Source organism: Sceloporus undulatus, chromosome 7 (assembly GCF_019175285.1).
Source record: "Sceloporus undulatus isolate JIND9_A2432 ecotype Alabama chromosome 7, SceUnd_v1.1, whole genome shotgun sequence".
Classification (NCBI taxonomy): Eukaryota; Metazoa; Chordata; class Lepidosauria; order Squamata; family Phrynosomatidae; genus Sceloporus; species Sceloporus undulatus.
In genome coordinates this window covers 24,707,487-24,727,856 of record NC_056528.1, presented here as the reverse complement: position 1 = coordinate 24,727,856, position 20,370 = coordinate 24,707,487, and the positions used below count along the sequence as shown (strand labels likewise).

The window sequence follows — 20,370 nt, the reverse complement described above, 5'->3', positions numbered from 1 at the left end:
GATATTGAATGGCGGGTCTAAGCATCTTTCCTCCATTGAGCTCAGGGGGATATGCTTGGAAAGAGTGGAAGGAAACCTCTCCCACATCTTGACAGTAAAAAATACGAGTCCTGTAAAACATGATTTAAGATGCATCTTTTTCCCTTCTTTTGGTTGGCAATCGAAAGTCATGACCCCTTAAAAAATGGGCCAGCTGATGCCACGGAAGGAACATGGAACATAAAATAAATGCAGCATTCTCAGCCACAGGTTTTGACTCCGGGAGTGTGATTCATTGGAAGGGTGGGGAAAGTGATGGCAGGCCTTTCAGAAGGGCATGTGGGTGCCTTTGTGGTCCAAAATGGGGGTCTGCCCCACAGAACAAGAATGGATCCAGGGCGGCCCATTGTCCAAAGGGATGGCAGAGGAGCCATGGCTAGGAACCGGTCACACCAGGCCAGTGGAAAGGTTTCAGCAGATTGCCGCATCATACTTGAATGTCATTAATGTGAGCTTGTTCTGGGTTCTCCTCCCTCAGGTTCTAGACTCTAGAAGGTGGCAACAGATTTGGATTTTTTTAGAGTATCACTCACAATGTTTTTGTTTAATCTGGAGACCTAATAATAATAATAATAATAATAATAATAATAATAATAATAATAATTTTTATTTATATTTCCCGGCTCTCCCTGTGGATTGAGGCAGGATTACAACAATATAGTTTATCAGGAGGGGTGAAACAACCCCATCCTTTCCATAGTTTGTGTGTGTGTGTGTAGATAGGATTTTGGCACTGAGGAGGGCAACCATTTCTGCCTTCATGGATGCAGCATATGCTGAACTCCTTTTCTCCTGGAGGTCTGGTTGCCAAAATATCTCTCTGGAAACTTGCACGCAAGCAACAAACTTTTCTCAAAATGAGAATTCTGATTTCTTTGGCATTTAATCTCCCATTTTCTCCTGTTTCACCCCAATTTTATATTCCGGGCGGGTTCCTTTCCTCTGCTTCTGCATCCTTTCCCTGCTCCTCCACCATCCCTCCCTCTTTCCTGCTTCCATATTTAATCCGCCATCTTTTAAGATGGAAAACCCAAAGGGGACAAGCAGAACAAGAACAACCAACAAACCAAAGAGGAAAATGGCACCTTAGCCAAAAAGGGCATTCAAAAATATGAGACACGTCAATTATTTCACTCGAAATCATCTCAGTTCACTACATAAGCCAGAAACCCATGTCCTTTAGAGGCTGCAGTAGTAGACAAGAGTGCCCTTGAGCATGTGCAGAGTACCCATTAATAACTACTGAAGAGAAGAGGGATGTTGTGGCATAATCCTCAGACAAGTGTGCAAACCCTTTTCCTTCTCTGGTTTTATTTCTGGAAGCAACGTACCTGCGCCTTCGTTCCTGCGCACGCAAATAAAAATAACGCAGAGCGGATCATTTCTCCAATCTAGTTTTCTTCTTTTAAATGCCAAGCAGCAACAACAACAAAAGCCTTCAAATGCTATCAGATTATGCCACCAGTGACATAACAAGGGCGGAGGGAGGCGGGAGAGGAAAAATAACATTTTGCCATGCAACCCTGCAACCTATTTACTCAGATGTAAGTTGCGGTTAGTGGGGTTTACTCATTTAGTAAGTGTCGCCTTGAGAGGTTTTCTGGTGAAATGGGGGGGGGGGGAGGACTCATTCAATCTGTTTAAAAATTAGTAAGAAAATATCAATATAAACAATTGTTTTAAAACCAAGAAAGAGACAGAATTTGATCCATAACTATAAACGGATCATGGGCAGTACTTTAGTAGGAAAAATTCAATCTATTCAGACATACTTGTAGTGGAAGTTATTATTGTTGCCTTCTGTTGGGTCTTTTGTTATGACACACAACTGACAGCATACGGTTTGCATAGGACAGATCTTCAAAACAAAAGGAAAAACCTCAGTTCCTTTAGAGGTTTTGAGTCCATTCTTTGCATAACCAACAATCCATTGTCCCTGTTGCTATTATTTGCACTCTTATCTCAAATATAAGTTACTTTCCTTTTTGGTTTGGTTTGGTTTGTCCCCATGAACCAACCCATATATTTAGTCTTGCTTTTGACAAAATAACAAAATAAGAAAGTAACCCTTTTGATCTATGGTTGCAAATACATGGAGGAGGAAAGTAATTGAAAATGCAAAATGAAAAGAGAGTGATTTGACTCCCTTATAGCATAGGTCACAATTTTCAGCCTTAATTCAAGCAGAGAAAGCTGTCTTCTGAATTTTTTAAATCTTATTTTTTTCCGCAGGATGTTCACCTCTAAAGAGGGCTTGCTAGATACTATTAGAAAGAAGAAGACCCAGTTCAAATGGAGGGCTTTTTTCTTTCTGCAATTGCATTGGGAGTAAGCCCCATTGGCTACTGTGGGATCTATTTTTGAGTAAATCAAAACAACAACCTTGCAATACGCAAAGGGATATTAGAGCATAAGCTTTCTCGCAAGGTTTACAAGGGGATTTATTTCCAAGTAGACCTGCCTAGGCTTGGACTTTCTTCCAAAAGTCTCCTTTGAGTCCAAGGAAAGGGATTGGGAGAATTAACTTCCAATGTACCCCTTTCCCACCATAAAATAAAACTGGATCCAGTTCTGACTTCATTGCAGAAAAATTAAAGAATGAAAGAAAATCTCCTTACCTCGCATTTTGGCAGATCTCCTTTCTTTCCCCCTTCTTCTTCTTCTTCTTCTTCTTCTTTTTTATGCCTCTTCTGAGAACAGCATGAAAAATTCAGCAAGAAGGAGCAAAAAAACACAACGACAACAACTCCAAATTCCTTGGGAGGAAGGAGGCGGAATAATAATAATAGGTATTTCTGGATATTAAAAGTTTCCAGCTGGAGGATCTTCTGGGCTTCCTCCTGGCTTCTGGAGTTTTGCTGGCCTAATAATAATAATAACAATAATAATAATTTAATAATCTAATATTTATTATTATTAGGGGTAATAATTCCTGCTCCTGAAGTCTTTCCACACACGCACACATACACACACACACACCTTGCTTGCTTTTCTTTCTTGCTTTCTCCTTCCCTCTCTTTCTCTCTCTCTCTCTGTGCCAAGCGCTCTTGGAAAAACTGCTAACCTACTTTCTGCAAAAGACTGGTTGCTACAGCCATGAGGAAATTCACATGACAAATCTGCCTGCCTGGAGCCCCGCCCACCACCTGTCAATTCTGACACAGGCCCCGCCCCTTTCCCCAGGCCTAGTCCCGCCCCCTTCCTCTCCATCCTTTTTTTTGCATCTTTCCTTCCATCCAAGTCATTCTTACTTTTCCAGCGTGATAGAATTTGGAGCTGAGCTCTCCACCTTCTCCTTTCCTGGACACAGGAACACCATTTCCCTCCTCTCTCCACTTTTTCCTTTTCCTTTTGGAAAAAAGCAAATATTTGTATATTAAATACCCCCTTGCTTTCCTATAGCAATAAATAGGAAGTCTCTCTCTCTCTGGGTGCGTCTGCATTGTCGAAATAATGCACTTTGACCCCCGCTTTAAGTGCTGACTCTCCATCCTATGGAGTCCTGGGCTTTGGTAATTTTACAAGGTCTTTTGCCTCCTCGGCCAAAGAGTGCTGCAAAGCTACAGATCCCAGGATTCCCTATGATGGAGCCATAGTGGGATCAAGCTGCATTATTTCAACAGTATAGATGCAGCCGCGTGTGTGTCTGTTTATTGGCCTGTCTACCTCTAATCCTACTCTCTCATTGGTCTGTATTTATCTAGATTGTTGATATTTCTCTGTCTGTTGACCTATTTCTCTCTATTGACCTATCTAGATTTATCTACCTAGTCATTACTGATCAGTTTATCTATCTGTCTGTCTTTCATTAATCTATCTCTGTCATTGATCAGTGATGCCTAAACTTAAGTCTTCCAGGTTTTTGGACATCAGTTCCCAGAAGCCCCAGCCAACTTGACCAACAGTCAGGAATTCTGGGAGCTAAAGCCCAAAACATCTGGAGGACCAAAGTTTGGGGACCACTGATCTAAATCCATCTATCTGTATCTATATGTCTATCATTGATCTATCTGCATCTATCTTTGATCTATCATCTGTCTGTCCATCTCTCATCGCTTCTCTGTCTATCTGGCTGTCCCTTATCACTTCTCTATCTATCAATCTATTTCTGTCTCTCTCTCTCTCTCTCATCGCTTCTCAGTCTTGCTCATTGATCCGTTTATATCTCTTTGATTATCTACCATGATTCTTTCTCATTATCTATCTATCTATCTATCTATCTATCTATTATTTGTCATTAATTTCCTTCTTTGAACAATCAATCCATATTATCCCTCTTTGTTCTCTAGCTATCTATCTGTCATGGAGCTCTATCTCTCTATCTATCGGTTATTGATCTGTATCTTAGAGGTGAAGATGTTCAGAAGGGGGGGGGTTGCTTTTGCCTTCTTCTGAGGCTGAGAGAGCATGGTTCTATGATTTTTATGCCTTCACTAAAAATGTTTGAGGTGCAGAAGGATGCTTTCAAAGAAGGTTTTTGCTACTCAGGTTGAACAAGGGATGGGAATTGAACCAAAGAGTGGAACTCCATTGGGGGCTGCTCCTCAATGAGGACTAGCACCTTGCAGGTTGACTGGGCTTAGTGTAGGGGTAATACAATCTCTGTTGAAGAGAACTACCTGTTTTTTTTCAGGCATGTCTTTTGAACTTCAACACTGCCCCCTATTGGTGGGAGGAGAGCACAAAAACTTTGGTAGTTGTATCTATCTAAGTTGACAAGGTTAATGTTTCCCACTATCTTGGCTAGCCATTGATCATACAACCAGCAAAAAAGTGCACACAGAGACACACAATATGTGCCCCTCTATTACTTAGGACTGTGACTTATGTTAGGTTTTATCTTCTTGTTGTGTGCCTTCAAGACATTTCCAGCTTATAGTGATCCGAAGGCAAACCTATCATAGGGTTTTCTTGGCAAGATTTGTGCAGAGGGGGTTTGCCCTTGCTATCCTCTGGGGCTGAGAGAGTGTGACCTGCACAAGGTCACCCAGTGGGTTTCCATGGTTGAACCAGGATTCAAAGCCATTTACAGTACACTGTGCTGGCTCTCTCTCTGCTCTAGCTGACATACTCTGTATCATCCTTTCCTTCCAAAAATACTCTTTTGTCCAATCTGAAGGCGTTGCCGAGGTTGGTAAAATCTGCAAACGTGGCATGAAAGGCAGCAAGGAGGGGGACAAGTGCCTTGAAGGCATCCAAGGGATGGATGTGAGCGTGTTTGGAGGGTGGTGAGCCCCTCCAGGCACATAAAAATCCTTGGAAATGCACAAGTCGTGTGCGTGACTGGCAGGAGATGAATGGGAGCCCCAGGCGTTTGGGGCTGTCTGGTGAAATTTTGCTGACTCCAGTACCCGGGTGTTTGCTGGCAGGGAGTCCTCCTCTTTTCCACTCCTTTCCCATTCACTCCTTCTTGTTCTTCTTCTTCTTCTTTGAGGGAGAGGGAAGTACTTCTTTGCGTGGGTAGGCCTGGAGATGCGGTCTGACACATCTACTCCACATACGCATGTGGCTTAGTTAAGAATCCAATGGCACAGTGAGAAACCCAAGAAATCCAACACTGTATTCAGAACTACTAGATAATTCCGATTTCTGTTGCTGTTGTTGTTACTCCCCTCAATGATGATCAATCCCTAGTATTGTTCTTAACCTCATGGAGTTGCAAACCTTCCAACTGTTCCGATCCAGCAGGGCAGCTTCGATTCATCCTCTGCTCTCCCACTTTCTCATCTTCTTTTAAAATGTCCCGGTTTCTCTCCCCTCTTACCACTTTCCCCCTCTTCGTTCACTGCTTGCTTCATTGCTGCAAACCTGAGTTCAGAGTTCAAATCGTGTTTGCACACAACTACTGCACTATAATGGCATCGTGCTATAACTCAGGCCCTGAAATCTGGCAACTGTGTGCCCAAGGGTAGGGCCAGCCCTGTGGGTTAAGAAACAGAATATGGACAATTTTTTCTTGCCTAGGCCTAGGTTTCAGGGCATGGTGCATCCTGGTGTGAAGCTTCGCCTGTGTGCCTTGGACAGTGTCCTTTTCATACAAGAAGAACCTTCCAAGTTGACGCAGGCCACGGATTCGAAAGGCGAAGGAGGTGGTGGGCCCTGGAGCGGAAAGCAAAGCCAGCAGGGGGGTGAGATGGGGAAAAAGAGGTGGATAACAAGTCCTGGCTGAGCCCTGCAGGAGTGAAAATAAAGACTGGGACAATAGATCCGCCGATGGTTTCCTAGCATCCTGGCCCACTAACCTACTTTGAGCATAATCGCGGTTAAGAGCACCGAGATAGCACTTTCTATGGCAGATGCTGCATTCATTGCAAAAAAGCCAGTGGGGGAAAGTAGTGGGGGGAAAGAAAGCCAGACAGAACAGAGATCAGGTTTGGGTAAGGATGATACGCTGACATCTGTCCGTCAGATCCACATCTGCTTGGTACATGGCAGGGAAGGGAGTTGTTTCTCTATTACAGGATGTGAAGAATGAAGTTTAATGGTTCAGGGGGCTTGTCTGAAAGAAAAGTAGAACAGGCAGCTTAATTTTCACGATAGAGAGCCGGGCTTGTGAAAACAGCTGCAAAAAGAGGCTAGTGTGAGGATCCGGTTGAAAGTTGGAATTGGTTTGCAAGTTGACCCTGAGAAATTTAAGAAAAGGAAAGGAACATTTAGGCTTTGAACCCTACCATTTTCACAAATATAATGGCAATGCAAAGCAGGGACTCTTTGGTGGTTGCCCCTAGACTTTGTCAGCTTGACTTTCAGCAAGTCACACATTATCAGCCTCAGGGGAAGGCAAACAAATCCTGCCAAGAAAACCCCATGGTAAGTTCGCCTTAGGGTCACCATAAATCAGAAACAACTTGAAGGCACACAACAACAACAACAACAACAACAACAACAACAACATGTATGTATGTATGATATGTAGTTATTCCCTCCTCTCCGCTCTTCCCTTTCCCCTTTGCCAAGCACACAGCTCAGGGAATTACTGCCTCTCTGGCTGTCCTCCAACCTTTTAATCCTGTCCTCAGCGATGTATTCCTTAATCTTCTTTCAACTTTGAATTCCACCCTCCTACTCCGCTTAGCAGCTCGGTGGGTAGGGAGGGTGCCTATATATAGCAGAAATGGGGGGTGAAATTGCCTCTGTCACACGTACACATTGTGTAGGCTGGCTTAGGACCAGTGGTGTTAAGTAATAAATATTTATTTGAATACAGGCTCTCATTATGATATTCCTTAAACAATATCCCCTGGAGAGAGTTCTTTAAAAATGCAGGAAATTGTGTTGGACCTGTATTGTAAAACAAAGCAATGATTCCTTGCTGTTTTCATCTCTGTTCCTCTTTTGTAAAGCTAATGGGTCTTGCCCACTCAAGACAAAAACCGCCAAATATGTTGTTGGGTATTTTCAACGGCAACCCTATCATGGGGTTTTCTTGGCAGGGTTCTTCAGAGAGGGTTTGCCATGGCCATCCTATGAGGCTGAGAGAGTGTGACTTGCCAAGATCACCCAGTGAGTTTATATGCCCGAGCTGTGTGCCTTCAAGTAATTTCTGACTTATGACCCAGCTGGGATTTGAACCCTGGTCTCCAGAGTTGTAGTCCAACACTCAAACCTCTACACCATTCTGGCTCTCTACCAAATACAGTACAGTACTTAGAATTAGGAAGATCATAAGAATCCATTGCAGGTGGAAAAATTGGTTTTCTTCTAGCCATAGATTGCACCAAAACCAAGGCGTGAGAAGGGATTCGAACTCTGTTCTCCTCTACTCCTAGTCCTAGACATTCCTCCTGGACAGATGGTTGGAATGGAGGACATGTCCTGGAAAAGGAGGACCTGCACTGGGTGAACCTGGGACATTTCACACTCTTCTTAGCCTTAAAGGAAGGCAATGTCAATCCTCCCCTGAATAAATCTTGACCCAAAAATCCCAAGTAGGTTTGCTGTGAGTTGGGGTCAAAGGCTTATAAGGGGGGAAAAACCAACTTTATCAGCAAAGGTATAGGATAGCAGCAAAAGAAATACATAGATAACTCTGGGAAACATCTGGTCAGGTGGGCAGGTGTACCCTAAATGAAATCTCATAAAAGGTGTTGTTTTGGTCCAGCAGAGAAGCCTCTTTTGCAACAGCTGCTCACTCCAATTGGAAAAAAGAAAATTAACACTATTTGCTGTCCCTGTGGAAAGCTTTAAAATAAGACTTTTACGATGTACTTTCTCATCCTGCCCTGGTTCTGGAGCCAAAGCAACAGCAACGGAGGACAGTAATAAGAATGCAAACACCAGCTTGTGTTTATAAGCCTATTAGGCGTTTACGTAATTCGCCATCTCTGCCTTACATGGCTTTCTCCGCTATCTAAACAAGGCTATCACTTCTTCTCTTGAGCAAAATGAAAAGGAGCAGGTTGGGAGGAGGGGAAGAGCTAGGTAATGGTACTTTTTTCTGGATTACAATGTCCCCCCAAAGTAACTTTGGGCGTGTATTAAGATCCCAATCTACCTCTCAGTTATTACAGATGAGCATAAAAATGAAGACTATAAAGGCAACCAACAAATAGTCCCATTTTACAGGTGAGGTGCACTGAGTCTAAGAAAGAAGCTACTAACCCAAAGCCAACTTTGGCAGCTTTTTAAAAAATAACTTTTTAGTTTTGTGCACAGTTGTTGTGAGCCAGTGTGTGTAGTGGTTTGAACGTTGGAATATGACTCTGGAGATCAGGGTTCGAATCTTGGCTTGGCCATGAAAGCCCACTGGAGGATCTTGGGTGAGTCACATGCTTTCAGACTCAGTAGAAGGCAATGGCAAACCTCCTCTGAATAAATATTGCCAAGAAAACCCCATGATAGGTCCACCTCAGTGTTGCCATATATCAGAAATGACAAATCAGTGTGGAAAAATAAATCACATTTATAAGGTTTGGGGAAAGAAAGAGAATGGACTTATAATTCCCTTCCAAAGGTTTACAATTACCAGAGTATTAAACCCCTCCTTTCGTCTCCTTTCTGTCCATTTGTATGTTTGCGACGTTCTTACCTGCATGTTCTGAACAGAGAGGCTGACCTGGGCATTATGAGGACATAATCCCGCTGAGCTGCTAATACCAGGGACCAAAAATAGTTTGGGTATATTTAAAACAACAACAACAACAACAACAACAACCAACACCATACAATATAAAAGTGGCACTGGTTCATCAGGTGCAAAGCAGTTACTGGGCTATACCCAACAGAGAGGGAAAGGAACTTGCGGAGCACACCCACAAAAACCATCTCTCTCCCAACTGGGTGAACTGGGGCAAGTCACACTCTCTCAGCCTTTGAGCAAGGCAGTGGCAAAGCTCTGAATGAATCTTGCATCTGCATGCCCTTTGTCCATCCCCAACTGGTAGGGGCAGTTGGGATTAATCACCGGGCATCTCATTTTTCCAGCTGCTTTTAAAATGTCCTGGTTTCTTTCACTTTTTCCCACATTACCCCCTTCTCCCCAGTTTACTTCCGCTAAGCTCAGAATGCAAAAGTGGTTTTCACTCAGTTAACTCACTTGCAAAGTAAAGAGAGGCAAGGGAAGAATCTTGCCCTTCCCAGGAGGCTTAGGCAAAAGCAAACTGCTTCAGCCTCTCCTAACTTGTCAGTTCTTCCTTATTTGCCATCTTGACAGCAGTCAGAGATTGCTTGGCCATGTGTGTCCCTGTGAAATGTTGGCAGGGGTAATCCTGCCAAGGAAACCCAATGAGAAGGTCACCATAAAAGCCCACCACCGACAGCAGTGAAACGCTGACATTTTCCTCCCCATCCACTGCATTCGCACCCGCTTCTTAGATGACCTTAGTCCAGGTTAATCCCTCTTTGGGAAGGGTGAAAGGGACGGTGTCTTAGCACACTGCTCCACTGAGCTTTTCTAATTGAAGCTTCCCGGGAGAGCTATCCTAGGCCTGGTAAGCCCCTTGGCCAGACCGCTGGAAAGACAGCACACCAAGGCTTAGCAGCGGCAGATATAGCCAAACCCTCCGCTTGCTGCTCACCTGCTGAGCTGGGCCTTGAAAGCCAAATGGACGCTTCCTCCCCGCTTTCCAATCACTAAGTACCAGGCCTATGGCTGGAGGAGCAAGATATAAGTAAATAAAATATGCCAGCAAATAAAAGTTGGCCAAAGAAGATGACAAAGGATGCCATCTTAACCAGGGCTCCAGCAATGATGCAATGAAAGGGATTTTAGACTGCTGCCAGCCAATTAGCAATGCCCTCTTCCAGGGTTCTCCATTCCAGCCAATTAGCAATGCCCCATTTGCAGAATATTCAGTGCCAGCCAGCCAGCAATGCCCCCTTTAAAGAGTTGTTGTTGTTTTGCTGTGTGTCATGTTTGTTCACTAAAACCTCCCTATGCAAGAGCAGTTTACCTTTGAACAGCAGTAGAGGGGAAGGGGATACATCCACTCACATATTTTCTTCTCATTTGCTTCTGAGAGGCATGGTTTGATTGATCCAGATGCTCTTTTCGTAGATCAGAAGGAGTCCCTGAAGTTAGAAAGTGAGTGGCTGCAACTATTATTTTATTTCTTATTTCTAAGCAGCCTTGTACACTTTCTTACATACAATCCTGACCTTTCATAGTACAAACTCTGGATTTCATTTGCTCGCTCACTCATTCTCCCTGCTTGGTTGCAAAAGTAGGATTTTGAAGGATGTCTGCATTTTGCTTCTCCTTGTAAAACCTGCATATAATTCTGGCTTTTATGGGCTCCGAGTGCAATGTTCAATACCAATAAAACATGACCTTAAAATTTACCTTAACTGTGGCTGCATCGTTTAAAAAAAGAAAAGGGGGGGAAATTAGAGTATAAGTGGGATGGGAGAGATATTTGCTCTGTTTTAATTTGGATTCTGATTTTTCCATGGGACAATATTTGGATTTCCCATCTACAGGATATTCAAGGCCATTCGCAGCTTTGGAGAATGCAAGGCAAATAACCACAGGCTGTATGTTTTGGAGACGCCAAGAAAAATGTGTCACCACGCTTTGCTCCAAGTATACAGAAAAGGCACTCTGGGCATGCTCTGAGACACCATCCCATTACGACAGATTCCTCAGCAAACAAAATCACCTTTAACTCTCCTGGCTCCATCCTGTGGGATTCTGGGATTTGTAGTTTGGAGAGGCACTCTGACAGAGAAGGCTAAATATTTCACAAAACTACAATTCCTTAACCTCAGAGCACTGAGCTAGTGTCAAGCTGCAAATTAGGCCTAGGTTTGTTCCTTCCTTCCTTCCTCCCTCCCTCCCTTTGTTCGTTTTTTCTTTCATTCCTCTCCCCTTCCTCTTTCCTTTCCTTCCCTCTTTCCCTCCAAGCCTGTCTACCTGCCTGCCTTCCTCCTTTAATTTCCTTTCCTTTCCTTCTTCCCTCCTTCCCTCCAAGCCTGCCTGACTTCCTTCCCCCTTTTCCTTCCCCCTTCCTTCCTTCCTTCCTTTCATCCATCTTTCAGTCCAAACATGATTGCAATTCTGGAAAGTCACTTGCTGCAGAGAAATATGTCACTCTGAATTCAGAAAGGCCAAGAAGAATCAGAGAGATGGGTGATTACACATGCAGTTACTTAACTGGTTCATCTATCTTCCCATCTCTCAGTGCACACATACAAAGACACACAGACACACACACAGAGACCCCAACAAGCCAGGGAAGGTTGCACAACCAGCCAGGCCCAATCCTTGCTCTCCGCAAGGCATCACGTGCTCCAAGCTGACCCCATTGAGTTTCGGGATCGCTGTTTCTGGGTTAGTGGGTCAGCAAAATTGAACGGTTGCCTGTTAAGCAGCTTGTGAAACTTGGCACTTCTTTCTTTCCTAACTTCTGATGCCTGGACAGAGTCTCTTCCCACCCAAAATAAACCACAAGGCAGGAGAGGATGCTCAGCAAAGATGGAAAATTGAGACCAAAAACAGGAGAACCTATTCCCAAGCTGCTTTAGGAAGTGGAAATGGGTTTGACTGTTGGGCTATTACTCTGGAGATCAGGGTTCAGTATCCCGCTCAAGCATAAAAACCCAATGGCAAACCCCCTCTGAAGAAACCTGCCAAGAAAACCCTATGATAGGGTCACCTTAGGGTTGCTATAAGTCAGAAATGACTTGGAGGCACACAACAATAACAGTGAGAAAATGGCTGCTGTACTTCTGTTCCTTTAGCACTGTGGTTCCCAGACTGGAGCTTCTGGGAGCTGAAATCCAAAATATTCGAAGTACCAAAGTTTGGGAATCATTCATTTATAATTTTAGACTTGGCTATCTACCATTTTGCATTCCTTTTTGTCTCTCCCCATCACATCAGCCAGAGTTGTGCATGGATAAAACAGGGCTGAGAAAGGAAAAAAACAAAGTAAAACTGATGCCAGTTAAAACTGGGAACATCCTCAGGGGCTTATCAGCCTTTTCAGGACAAGATATCTGCTCTACCCACTGGGCTATAGTACCTTTCCTAGTGGCAGAGAGCAGCTAATGCCTTCCAGGCCAGGGATGAGGCAAATCTCCCTTTGGTTTTATTCCAGATTTTAAAAGGAGCTGTCCAATGTGCTGAACTGATTTTAGAGGTTTGTAGTTATGTGTCTGCAAGTTGATTCCAACTTTTAGCAGGGTTTTCTTGGCCAGATTTATTCAGATGAGGTTTGCCACCATTGCATTCCTCTGAGGCTGAGAGAGTGTGGCCTTCCCAGGGTCAAAAGGCTGAGCAGGGGTTCGAATCCTGGTCTCCTGGAGGAGTTGTCAAACACTCAAACCACTACGTGGTATTGTCTCTCAGGATTTCTTCATTTTACTTGTGTGTATGTGTTGTGTGCCTCCAAGTCATTTCTTATGGTGACCCTATCATGGGTTTTCTTCATAAGATTTGCTAAGGAGAGGTTTGCCACCGCTTTCCCCTGAGGCTGAGAGAGTGTGACTTGCCTATGGTATCCCAGGGGGTTTCCATGGCCAAGCTGGGACTCAAACCCTGGTCTCCGTAGATCAATGCTCAGACCACTAGACCTTGCTGTCTGTCAGGCTTATTTACTTACCTTATTCCTGTCCCTCTCTGTAACAAAGCTGCTCTGGATAACTTACAGCATCAAAAATGATCAAATGACACATTTAAACAAGCAATTTAAAAAGCAACAACACCTCAGCAATAAAATCTAACAGGCAATTAAAACAGAAAGTAAAGATATAAAATTGCAGAGGCAGGTCAATTAAATCAGAGAGCCAAGGGATTTCTTTTTTTAAATTAAAAAAAAAGGTCAGCAAACAAGATTAACAACCGTCTGCAAAGGGATCTTGTAGCACCTTTGTAATAATTTTGTGCACAAAACAAACTTTGTGCACATTGCAGCATCAGAAAGCATACCCTCCAGCATTTCAAGAAAGAAAACAATGTGGGCAAGAAGGCAAAAGTTAGGAATGAGGAAGAACACATAAGCTAGGAGATGCTGCAGCGGTTTGCTTCTGCCTGAGCCAAGTGGGAAGAGTAAGATTCTGCCCTTCCTCTCCTATTTTCCCTGCTGAGTTCATAAACTACTGTACTTTTGCACTTTGAACTCAGTTTGCAGCAACTAAAGTGAGCTGAAAACAAAGGGAGAAGAGGAGAGAAGAACCAGGACATTTTAAAAGCAAATGAGAAAGTGGGACAGCAGAGGATCAATCAGAGCTGTCCTTGCCAAATCAAATGGTTGGGGGGGTATCCTCAGTCCTTGCACAAAGTTGTTTCAGGATATATAGAGACACAGATTTTTTTTTTAAAATCCGTGCCAAAATGGCTTTGCATACCCTCTGCAGTTGTCCCTTTATCCTCCATAAGTTTGCACAAATTTTCTGCAAGACCACAGAAGCCTCAGCAAGTGGCAAAGTGAGAAGAGGGTAGGAAAATAGGCAACCAATGTCCAGCTTGAATTTACTGCAATTTATCTCAAGAACAGTCTTTCTTAGCCATCTTTGGATGTGGCTGATGGATCGGTCGTCATGTTCAAACCTCAACATTCAGGCAGTTTGGTGGTGGCACTGAACCTTGCCAAGTACATGTAAACGCTCCAGCTTCAATGCTACAGATCCCTCTGGGCTTTGGCCTACTTTCCGTCCACATTTCCTGTTGCTTAGCATAACTTGGCTTCTCCATAACTGAGACCACATGGGGTAGGGCTACACTCTCAGTTGCTACAGTGAATGCAGCCATTTTGTTTACCACCCATTGCAAGGATGATAAGAAAAGGAATGACTGCCCTGAGTTTGCAAGACCTGAGCAGGCTGTTAAGCTGCCTTGAACTCCATTTTGGGAGTATAAATCCCATCAATCAATCACCAACCACATCTCCTGGAGTCTCTCACTTCTATGGTTGCTTTAAATCAAAACCAACTTTATGGCACACAAAAGCAACAATCCTTAGTTAATCTCCAGCACAATGCTGTTACAGGCCAAAATGCAACCCTTGTAGGCAGATTTCCAGTTCCCAAACAGTGAGACTCAGGGTGTTCGAAGGAGGCCCGGCCGCAGGCAACACAATCCTATGGGTTGCTCTGCCAAATCTGGTCTGCTACGTTATCTTTTATTTCATAGGAAACTCTGGTTTGTGGATACAGCCACACACACATAGAGGACAAGGTTTTACAGGATCAATCCACAGCTGGTGGAGAAATGCCTTTGGCAACATGTCGGTGCACACAGTCGGTGGATGTTTGTGTAAGGAACTTTGCTATGGAAACAGAAATGCACATGGCCGTCCTCATTTTCATCTCCGTCATGTCGCAGCGGGAAGAGGATACAGTGGAGGATGGACACTGCATTACTTTATCTTCAGTTTTACAATTTGCACTGCCCTTCAACAAATGGGTATAATGGGTTCTTGGTATCTGCTGGGGTTTGGTTCCAGGCCCCCCTTGTGGATACCAAACTCCATGGATGTTCAAGTCCCATTTAATACAATGGCTTAGTAAAATTTGTTGCTGTTGTGTGCCTTCAAGTCTTAAGGTGACTTTATCATGGAGTTTTGTTGGCATGATTTGTTCAGAGGAGGTTTGCAATGGCCTTCCCCTGAGGCTGAGAAGGTATGACTTGCCCAATGGGCTTCATGGCTGAGCGAGGAATCGAGCCCTGGTCTCCAGAGTCCAACACTCAAACCACAGTGCCACGCTGGTTCATAGTAAAATGGTGTCCCTTATATAAAATAGCAAAATCAAGGTTTCCTTTTTGGAACTGGGGTGTGTGTGAGTGTGGAGTATTTTCAAGCTGAAGACGTTTGAATCTGTGGATAAAAGAATCAGTGGCTATGGAAAGACTGTAGTTTTAATTTTGTATTGGAGGAATCTATCCATCTCTTTCTGTCTTTCTCGTTCCCTCTTTCTTAAGAGCTTTTGCCCATGTTGGCTGGATCGGGCCCCCTTCTTCTTCCTGCAACATGGGTTTCGCTGTGCGCTGGCACACTGGCCCACATCTGCCATTCCACATGGATGCCCACTCTCATGCTTTCCCTGGGGCCAGGCCCTAAGCGTCTGTGGGACCCGGGCAGATGGGTCTTCATCGCGACTGGGCTAATCCAACACGACTTTTCCATTAGGCTCTGAGACGCTAGCAAAGAGCTTTCCAGTGTAAGAAAGGGGGGTGGGGGTGGGAGGAGGGGGAAATTACTTTTTCCTTCCTTTCCTCCACCTTCCTAGAAGGAAGCATGCCACCCCCAACGCTACCCTTCGCTCTTCTTTTCCTCCTTCGTCTCATGAAGACGAGGAGGGAATGAGGAACATGGCGGGAAACATGGGTTCTCTGCAAAAGGAGGAGCAATGGGTCACATATCTCTAGGGTGGTCACAGAGAGCGGGGTGGTTGTGGTTATGTCTAGGTTTGTTCTCTGCCACCCCAGAGGGCAGGACAAAGTCGAATGGTCTGAAGTGACAGGAGGATAGGTTTTGATGGAAGATTATAAGGTACTTCTTGAGGGTAAGAGAGGTTCGGCAATAGGACCAATGGCCTAAAGTGATGGTAAGGCCTGGAGGCCTTCCAAAAGAGGCTAGATGGCTCCCTACTGGGCATGCTTTAGATGGAGAGCCTCCATTGAGTGAAGGGTTGGATTTGAGGGCCCCTGGGGTGCCCTTCTAATTCTCTTCTTCTGTCATCTTCTTCTTCATCCTTTTCCTCCTCCTGCTCCTCCTCCTTCTTCCTCCTCCTATTCTACTTTCTCCTTCCTTCTCTTTCCTCCTTTTCCTCTGCTTTTCTTCTTCTTTCTTCTCCTTCTTTGGTCCTCCTCATTCTCCTCCTCTTTTCCCTTATCTTTTCACTTCCTCTTCTTCTTCCTCCTTTTCATCTTCCTTTTCTTCCTCCTCTTTCCTCCTTCTTCTTCTCCTTGTTCCTTTTCCTTCTTCTTCTTCCTCCTCCTCCTCCTTCCTCCTTTCCCTCTTTTTTCCTCCTCTTTCCTTCTTCTTCTTCCTCCATCTTCCTCCTCCTCTTCTTCCTTTTATCTTCCTTTTCCTCCTCCTTTCACTTCTTCTTTTTTCCTTTTTCCTCTTGTTCTTCTTCCTCCTCCTCCTCTTCTTTTTCCTCCTCCTCTTTCCTCTTTTTCATCTTTTCTTCCTTTTGATGGTTAATCAATTTTAAAGGAGGTCATACATTGCTTTCTAACGCCTTCTGCAAGTTTCTATGGTGTGGAAATGCAAACGTATTACAAACCAAAGGGAAGGAAAAGATGAATACAAAACCAGGGCAAACAGCATTGGAGCAAACCGGAAAAGAAATCTAGGGCTTATTATGACATGAGGAACATGAATCATAGCATGACGCTGAGCTGTACAAAAAAACAGGTTGAAATCATCACATATAAGACACAACACAACATGATACAAGCCTGCAATGAAAAAAACACATTTTCCTCAATGCTGTAGCTGTTTTTAGTGTGTTTTGGGGTGCTGAATTCCAAAAACACAATAAAAAATTCCTACTAATAACATATTTCTCTGAGGCTGAGAGAGTGTGACTCACCAAGGTAGGTTTCCATGGCCAAGTGAGTGATTCGAACCCTAGTCTCCTGGTAGTTCAATGTTCAGACTACGATGCCACACTGGTTTTTGTTTATAAGCATAAGCCTGGACAAAAGAAAAGAAAATACACATATAAAAACACAAAATTCCATCTCTCCTCTCTATCTTTCTATCTCCTTTTCATGTAATTGATAGGAAGAAGCATAGGTCCAGTTAGGTGGAAAAGAATTGTGTAGGACCTGCCTGCCATCTAAGTGTCAAAGATGATGAGTGTCTGGCAAGAAAAAGTTGACAGCCAAAAAGGTGGTACCACGAATGGATGAATGTGCAAGGATTCAAAGTTAGACCTTTAAGAGAGTATAAATCTGTCTGTTTAGGTTTGTCTTACATTTTGGATTGTTTGAAGTTCAATGTAAGTTTCAAAGATGAAGAGCATTTGAGAAGAAAAAAGGTGGCAATCCCAAGGTGGTACCAAAATGGATGCATACACTCAGATTCAATGCCAGACTTTTCCAAAGATGGGCTTTTTAAAAAAAAGACCAAATATGTTGATTTTGAATCATTTCACACTGGAATTGTGAATTTCAAATCCTATCCACACCAAATGTGAAGAAATGTCTGAATGTTGATAAATTCTTATTTTATAAAGGATATAAATGAACTTCAGCCAAACTCTCTCCTATCCTCATATAAATCCAGGTTGTACTTTGTTATTTGGAGCACAGGTTCACAAGTTCTGTATGCCACAAGCAAGCATGCAAACACACACAAATACGCAACCATACTTTCCCTTTCGAGGATTTTTCCCACACGGATTCAATTAATGTCCTCTTAATGGAGCACACCTTGTGTGTTGTGGTGCAACCATGCAACTTTAATGCCCCCTTCGTATCTGAAATATTCATGCCGTCATTGGGGCAAAAATGTGTAAATTGCATGAAAGAGCTTTTCGGTTATTTTCATGAATTATTTCATCCCAACATGTTTTTAACATGAGTCCCTTTGTGGCCTTAAGCTTGGTTGTGAAAGGCTTGGTTGGGAAAGTATTTTGCATCTTTATAGTGTTTTAACTTGGAAGGTTTTAGATTTGTAAGACGCCTTGAGTCTCTTGAGTTTGTGTTTATAAACATAATAAACATAATAATAATAAACATGATGATGGTGATGAGTATGATGATGGCAATCCCCCTCTCTGTGTGTGTTAAGAAAAGAGAGATGGTTTTGGTGAGTGTGCAATTGTGCAAATGTAGCTGTTGTTATGGGCCTTCAAGTCACTTCTGATTTCTGGCAGCCCTAAGACAAACCTATCATGGGGTCTTCTTGGCAAATTTCCTCAGACTGGGGTTACCATGGCCATCCTCTGTGGCTGAGAGAGTGTGATGACTCTGGAGGACAGGGTTCAATTCCCAGCTCGGCCATGAAACCCATTGGGATACTGTAGGCAAGTCACTTTCTCTCAGCCTCACAGGATGGCCATGGCAAACCCCCTCTGAACAAATCCTGCATAGAAAATGCTACAGTGGGGTCACCATAAGTCAGAAATCAGTTGAAGGCACATGACAACATCATGATTTTCCTCTGGAGCATTTTCTCCTCTTCTGCCCAGAGAGGATTTGGAAAAACTGGGCACTCCGGGCCAGGCCCTGAGTTCTAGAAACCCTTCCTATGCCCATGGATGGACATTTTCCCTTTGAATTTTGGAACTAGTTTGGGCAAATGTTACTTGAAGGGAGCAAGCTTGTTTTCTGCTGCTCCAGAGAATAGGACATGGAATAATGGAGGCCAACTGCAGGAAAAGAGTTTCCACCTCAACATTAGGAGGAACTGCCTGACAGTCAGGGCTGTTCAACAGTGGAACACACTCCTTCCTCGGAGTGTAGTGGAGTCTCCTTCCTTGGAGGTCTTTAAAGAGAGGCTGGATGACCATCTGTCAATGGGGATGCTTTGATTGAGAGTTCCTGCATGGCAGAATGGGGTTGGACTGGATGGCCCTTGTGGTCTCTTCCAACTCTATGATTCTACGATTCTATGAAATGTGCGTGCTCAACCTGTGGTGCGGGAAATGGCGGCCGCGGAGGAAACGGATCGGCTGACGCCGCGCACCCTTGTCAGGATGCATTAGCCCCCCCGTCGCATGGCACAGCCATGGTGCCCCCGCTGCTTTTTAGAGCTGCGTCAGGCGCAGGCGGAAAGGACCTCTTTCCCGGAGCCATGGCTAGTCAGAAGTGATCAGTCCATTGAGGGGGAAAGACTGAGGAGGAGGCCAGCAATGATAGATCAGGGCTGACAGTTGATCTCCGAAGTGATTTCGGGGTGGGCTCCATGGCATAGCGTTTCCGGAGCTTCCAAGCCGATAACGAAGATACATAATGCGCCATGTGCATTATTATTTTTGCCAACGAAAGCTTTGGAACCTGCTCTTTTTTCGTGAGGATACAATACAGCAGCACCGAGAGTCTCGGGAGAGAAAAACAGAATTAGGAGGGAGAAAACAACAACAACCATCTTGCAAGCAAGTGGGAGGCCTTTACGGCGGCCATCTTGTTGCAGCCCCCCAACAATGACTTCAATTCCCCGGTGGCCATTTTGGATGAAATAAAAAATGGATTAAAAGGGCAGAGAGATACATGTACGGGGAAAGGTTTATGGGGGAATAAACTGTCTGAAGCCCTGAGAGGAAGAAATGTGTAGGAGGAAGGACTGCATAACCTATTAATCAATAGAATATATTGAATATTCAGGCTATAGGGAAGGGCCACTGCAATGGATCCATTTGTGTGTATTTTTTGCACCAGGATTCTCTGGAGTCTGTATGGATTTCCAAAAATGTCAAAGAAAGAAACCCAGATGGATATTCTCCAACATTTTATAGATGAAAATGGGGACACACATGGTTGCTTCTCAGACTGTGGTGGGTTTAGAAGTATGGATTAATTAAGTAAAACAAGTTAGCTAGCTCAGCCATGGAAACCTACTGGATGACTTTGGGCAAGTCACACTCTCTCAGCCTCAGACAATGGCAATGGCAAACCTCCTCTGAATAAAACATGACCATGATAGGTTTACTTTAGAGTTGCCATAAGTAGGAAACGACTTGAAGGTACACAACAACAACGACAACAACAACAGCACAGTAGGGCTCTGGGCAAGTCACACTCTCTCAGCCTCAGGGGAAGGCAAGGGCAAACCTTCTCTGAACAAATTTTGCCAAAAAAACAACAACCCCACAATAGGTTTGCCTTGCGTCGCCATAAGTCAGAAGCGACTTGAAGGCACACGACAACGATAACAACAACACAGCGGTTGTATGTGTCACCTAGAGAGATAGACTGCTATTGAACATGGAAGTTTAAAA

The 20,370-nt window shown here is 44.0% G+C and overlaps 1 protein-coding gene across 2 annotated transcripts in view; it reads right to left on the bottom strand.

The window, feature by feature from the left end:
- Positions 1-18,290, bottom strand: part of LOC121937071 (nuclear receptor ROR-beta-like) — a 37,094-nt gene extending 18,804 nt beyond the window's left edge. Inside the window, exons 1-4 of one of the 2 annotated variants that reach the window (XM_042479947.1) lie at positions 17,017-18,290; positions 10,472-10,548; positions 3,291-3,387; positions 2,658-2,902 (exon numbers count right to left, since the gene is read on the bottom strand). In XM_042479947.1, coding sequence (XP_042335881.1) covers positions 2,658-2,664 — 7 coding nt within the window. In that variant the 5' untranslated portion in view covers positions 2,665-2,902; positions 3,291-3,387; positions 10,472-10,548; positions 17,017-18,290. Of the gene's footprint in view, positions 1-2,657; positions 2,903-3,018; positions 3,061-3,290; positions 3,388-10,471; positions 10,549-17,016 lie in introns of those variants that run through there. The other variant, XM_042479948.1, reaches the window with a different exon arrangement.
- Between the last annotated feature and the right edge of the window lie 2,080 nt (positions 18,291-20,370).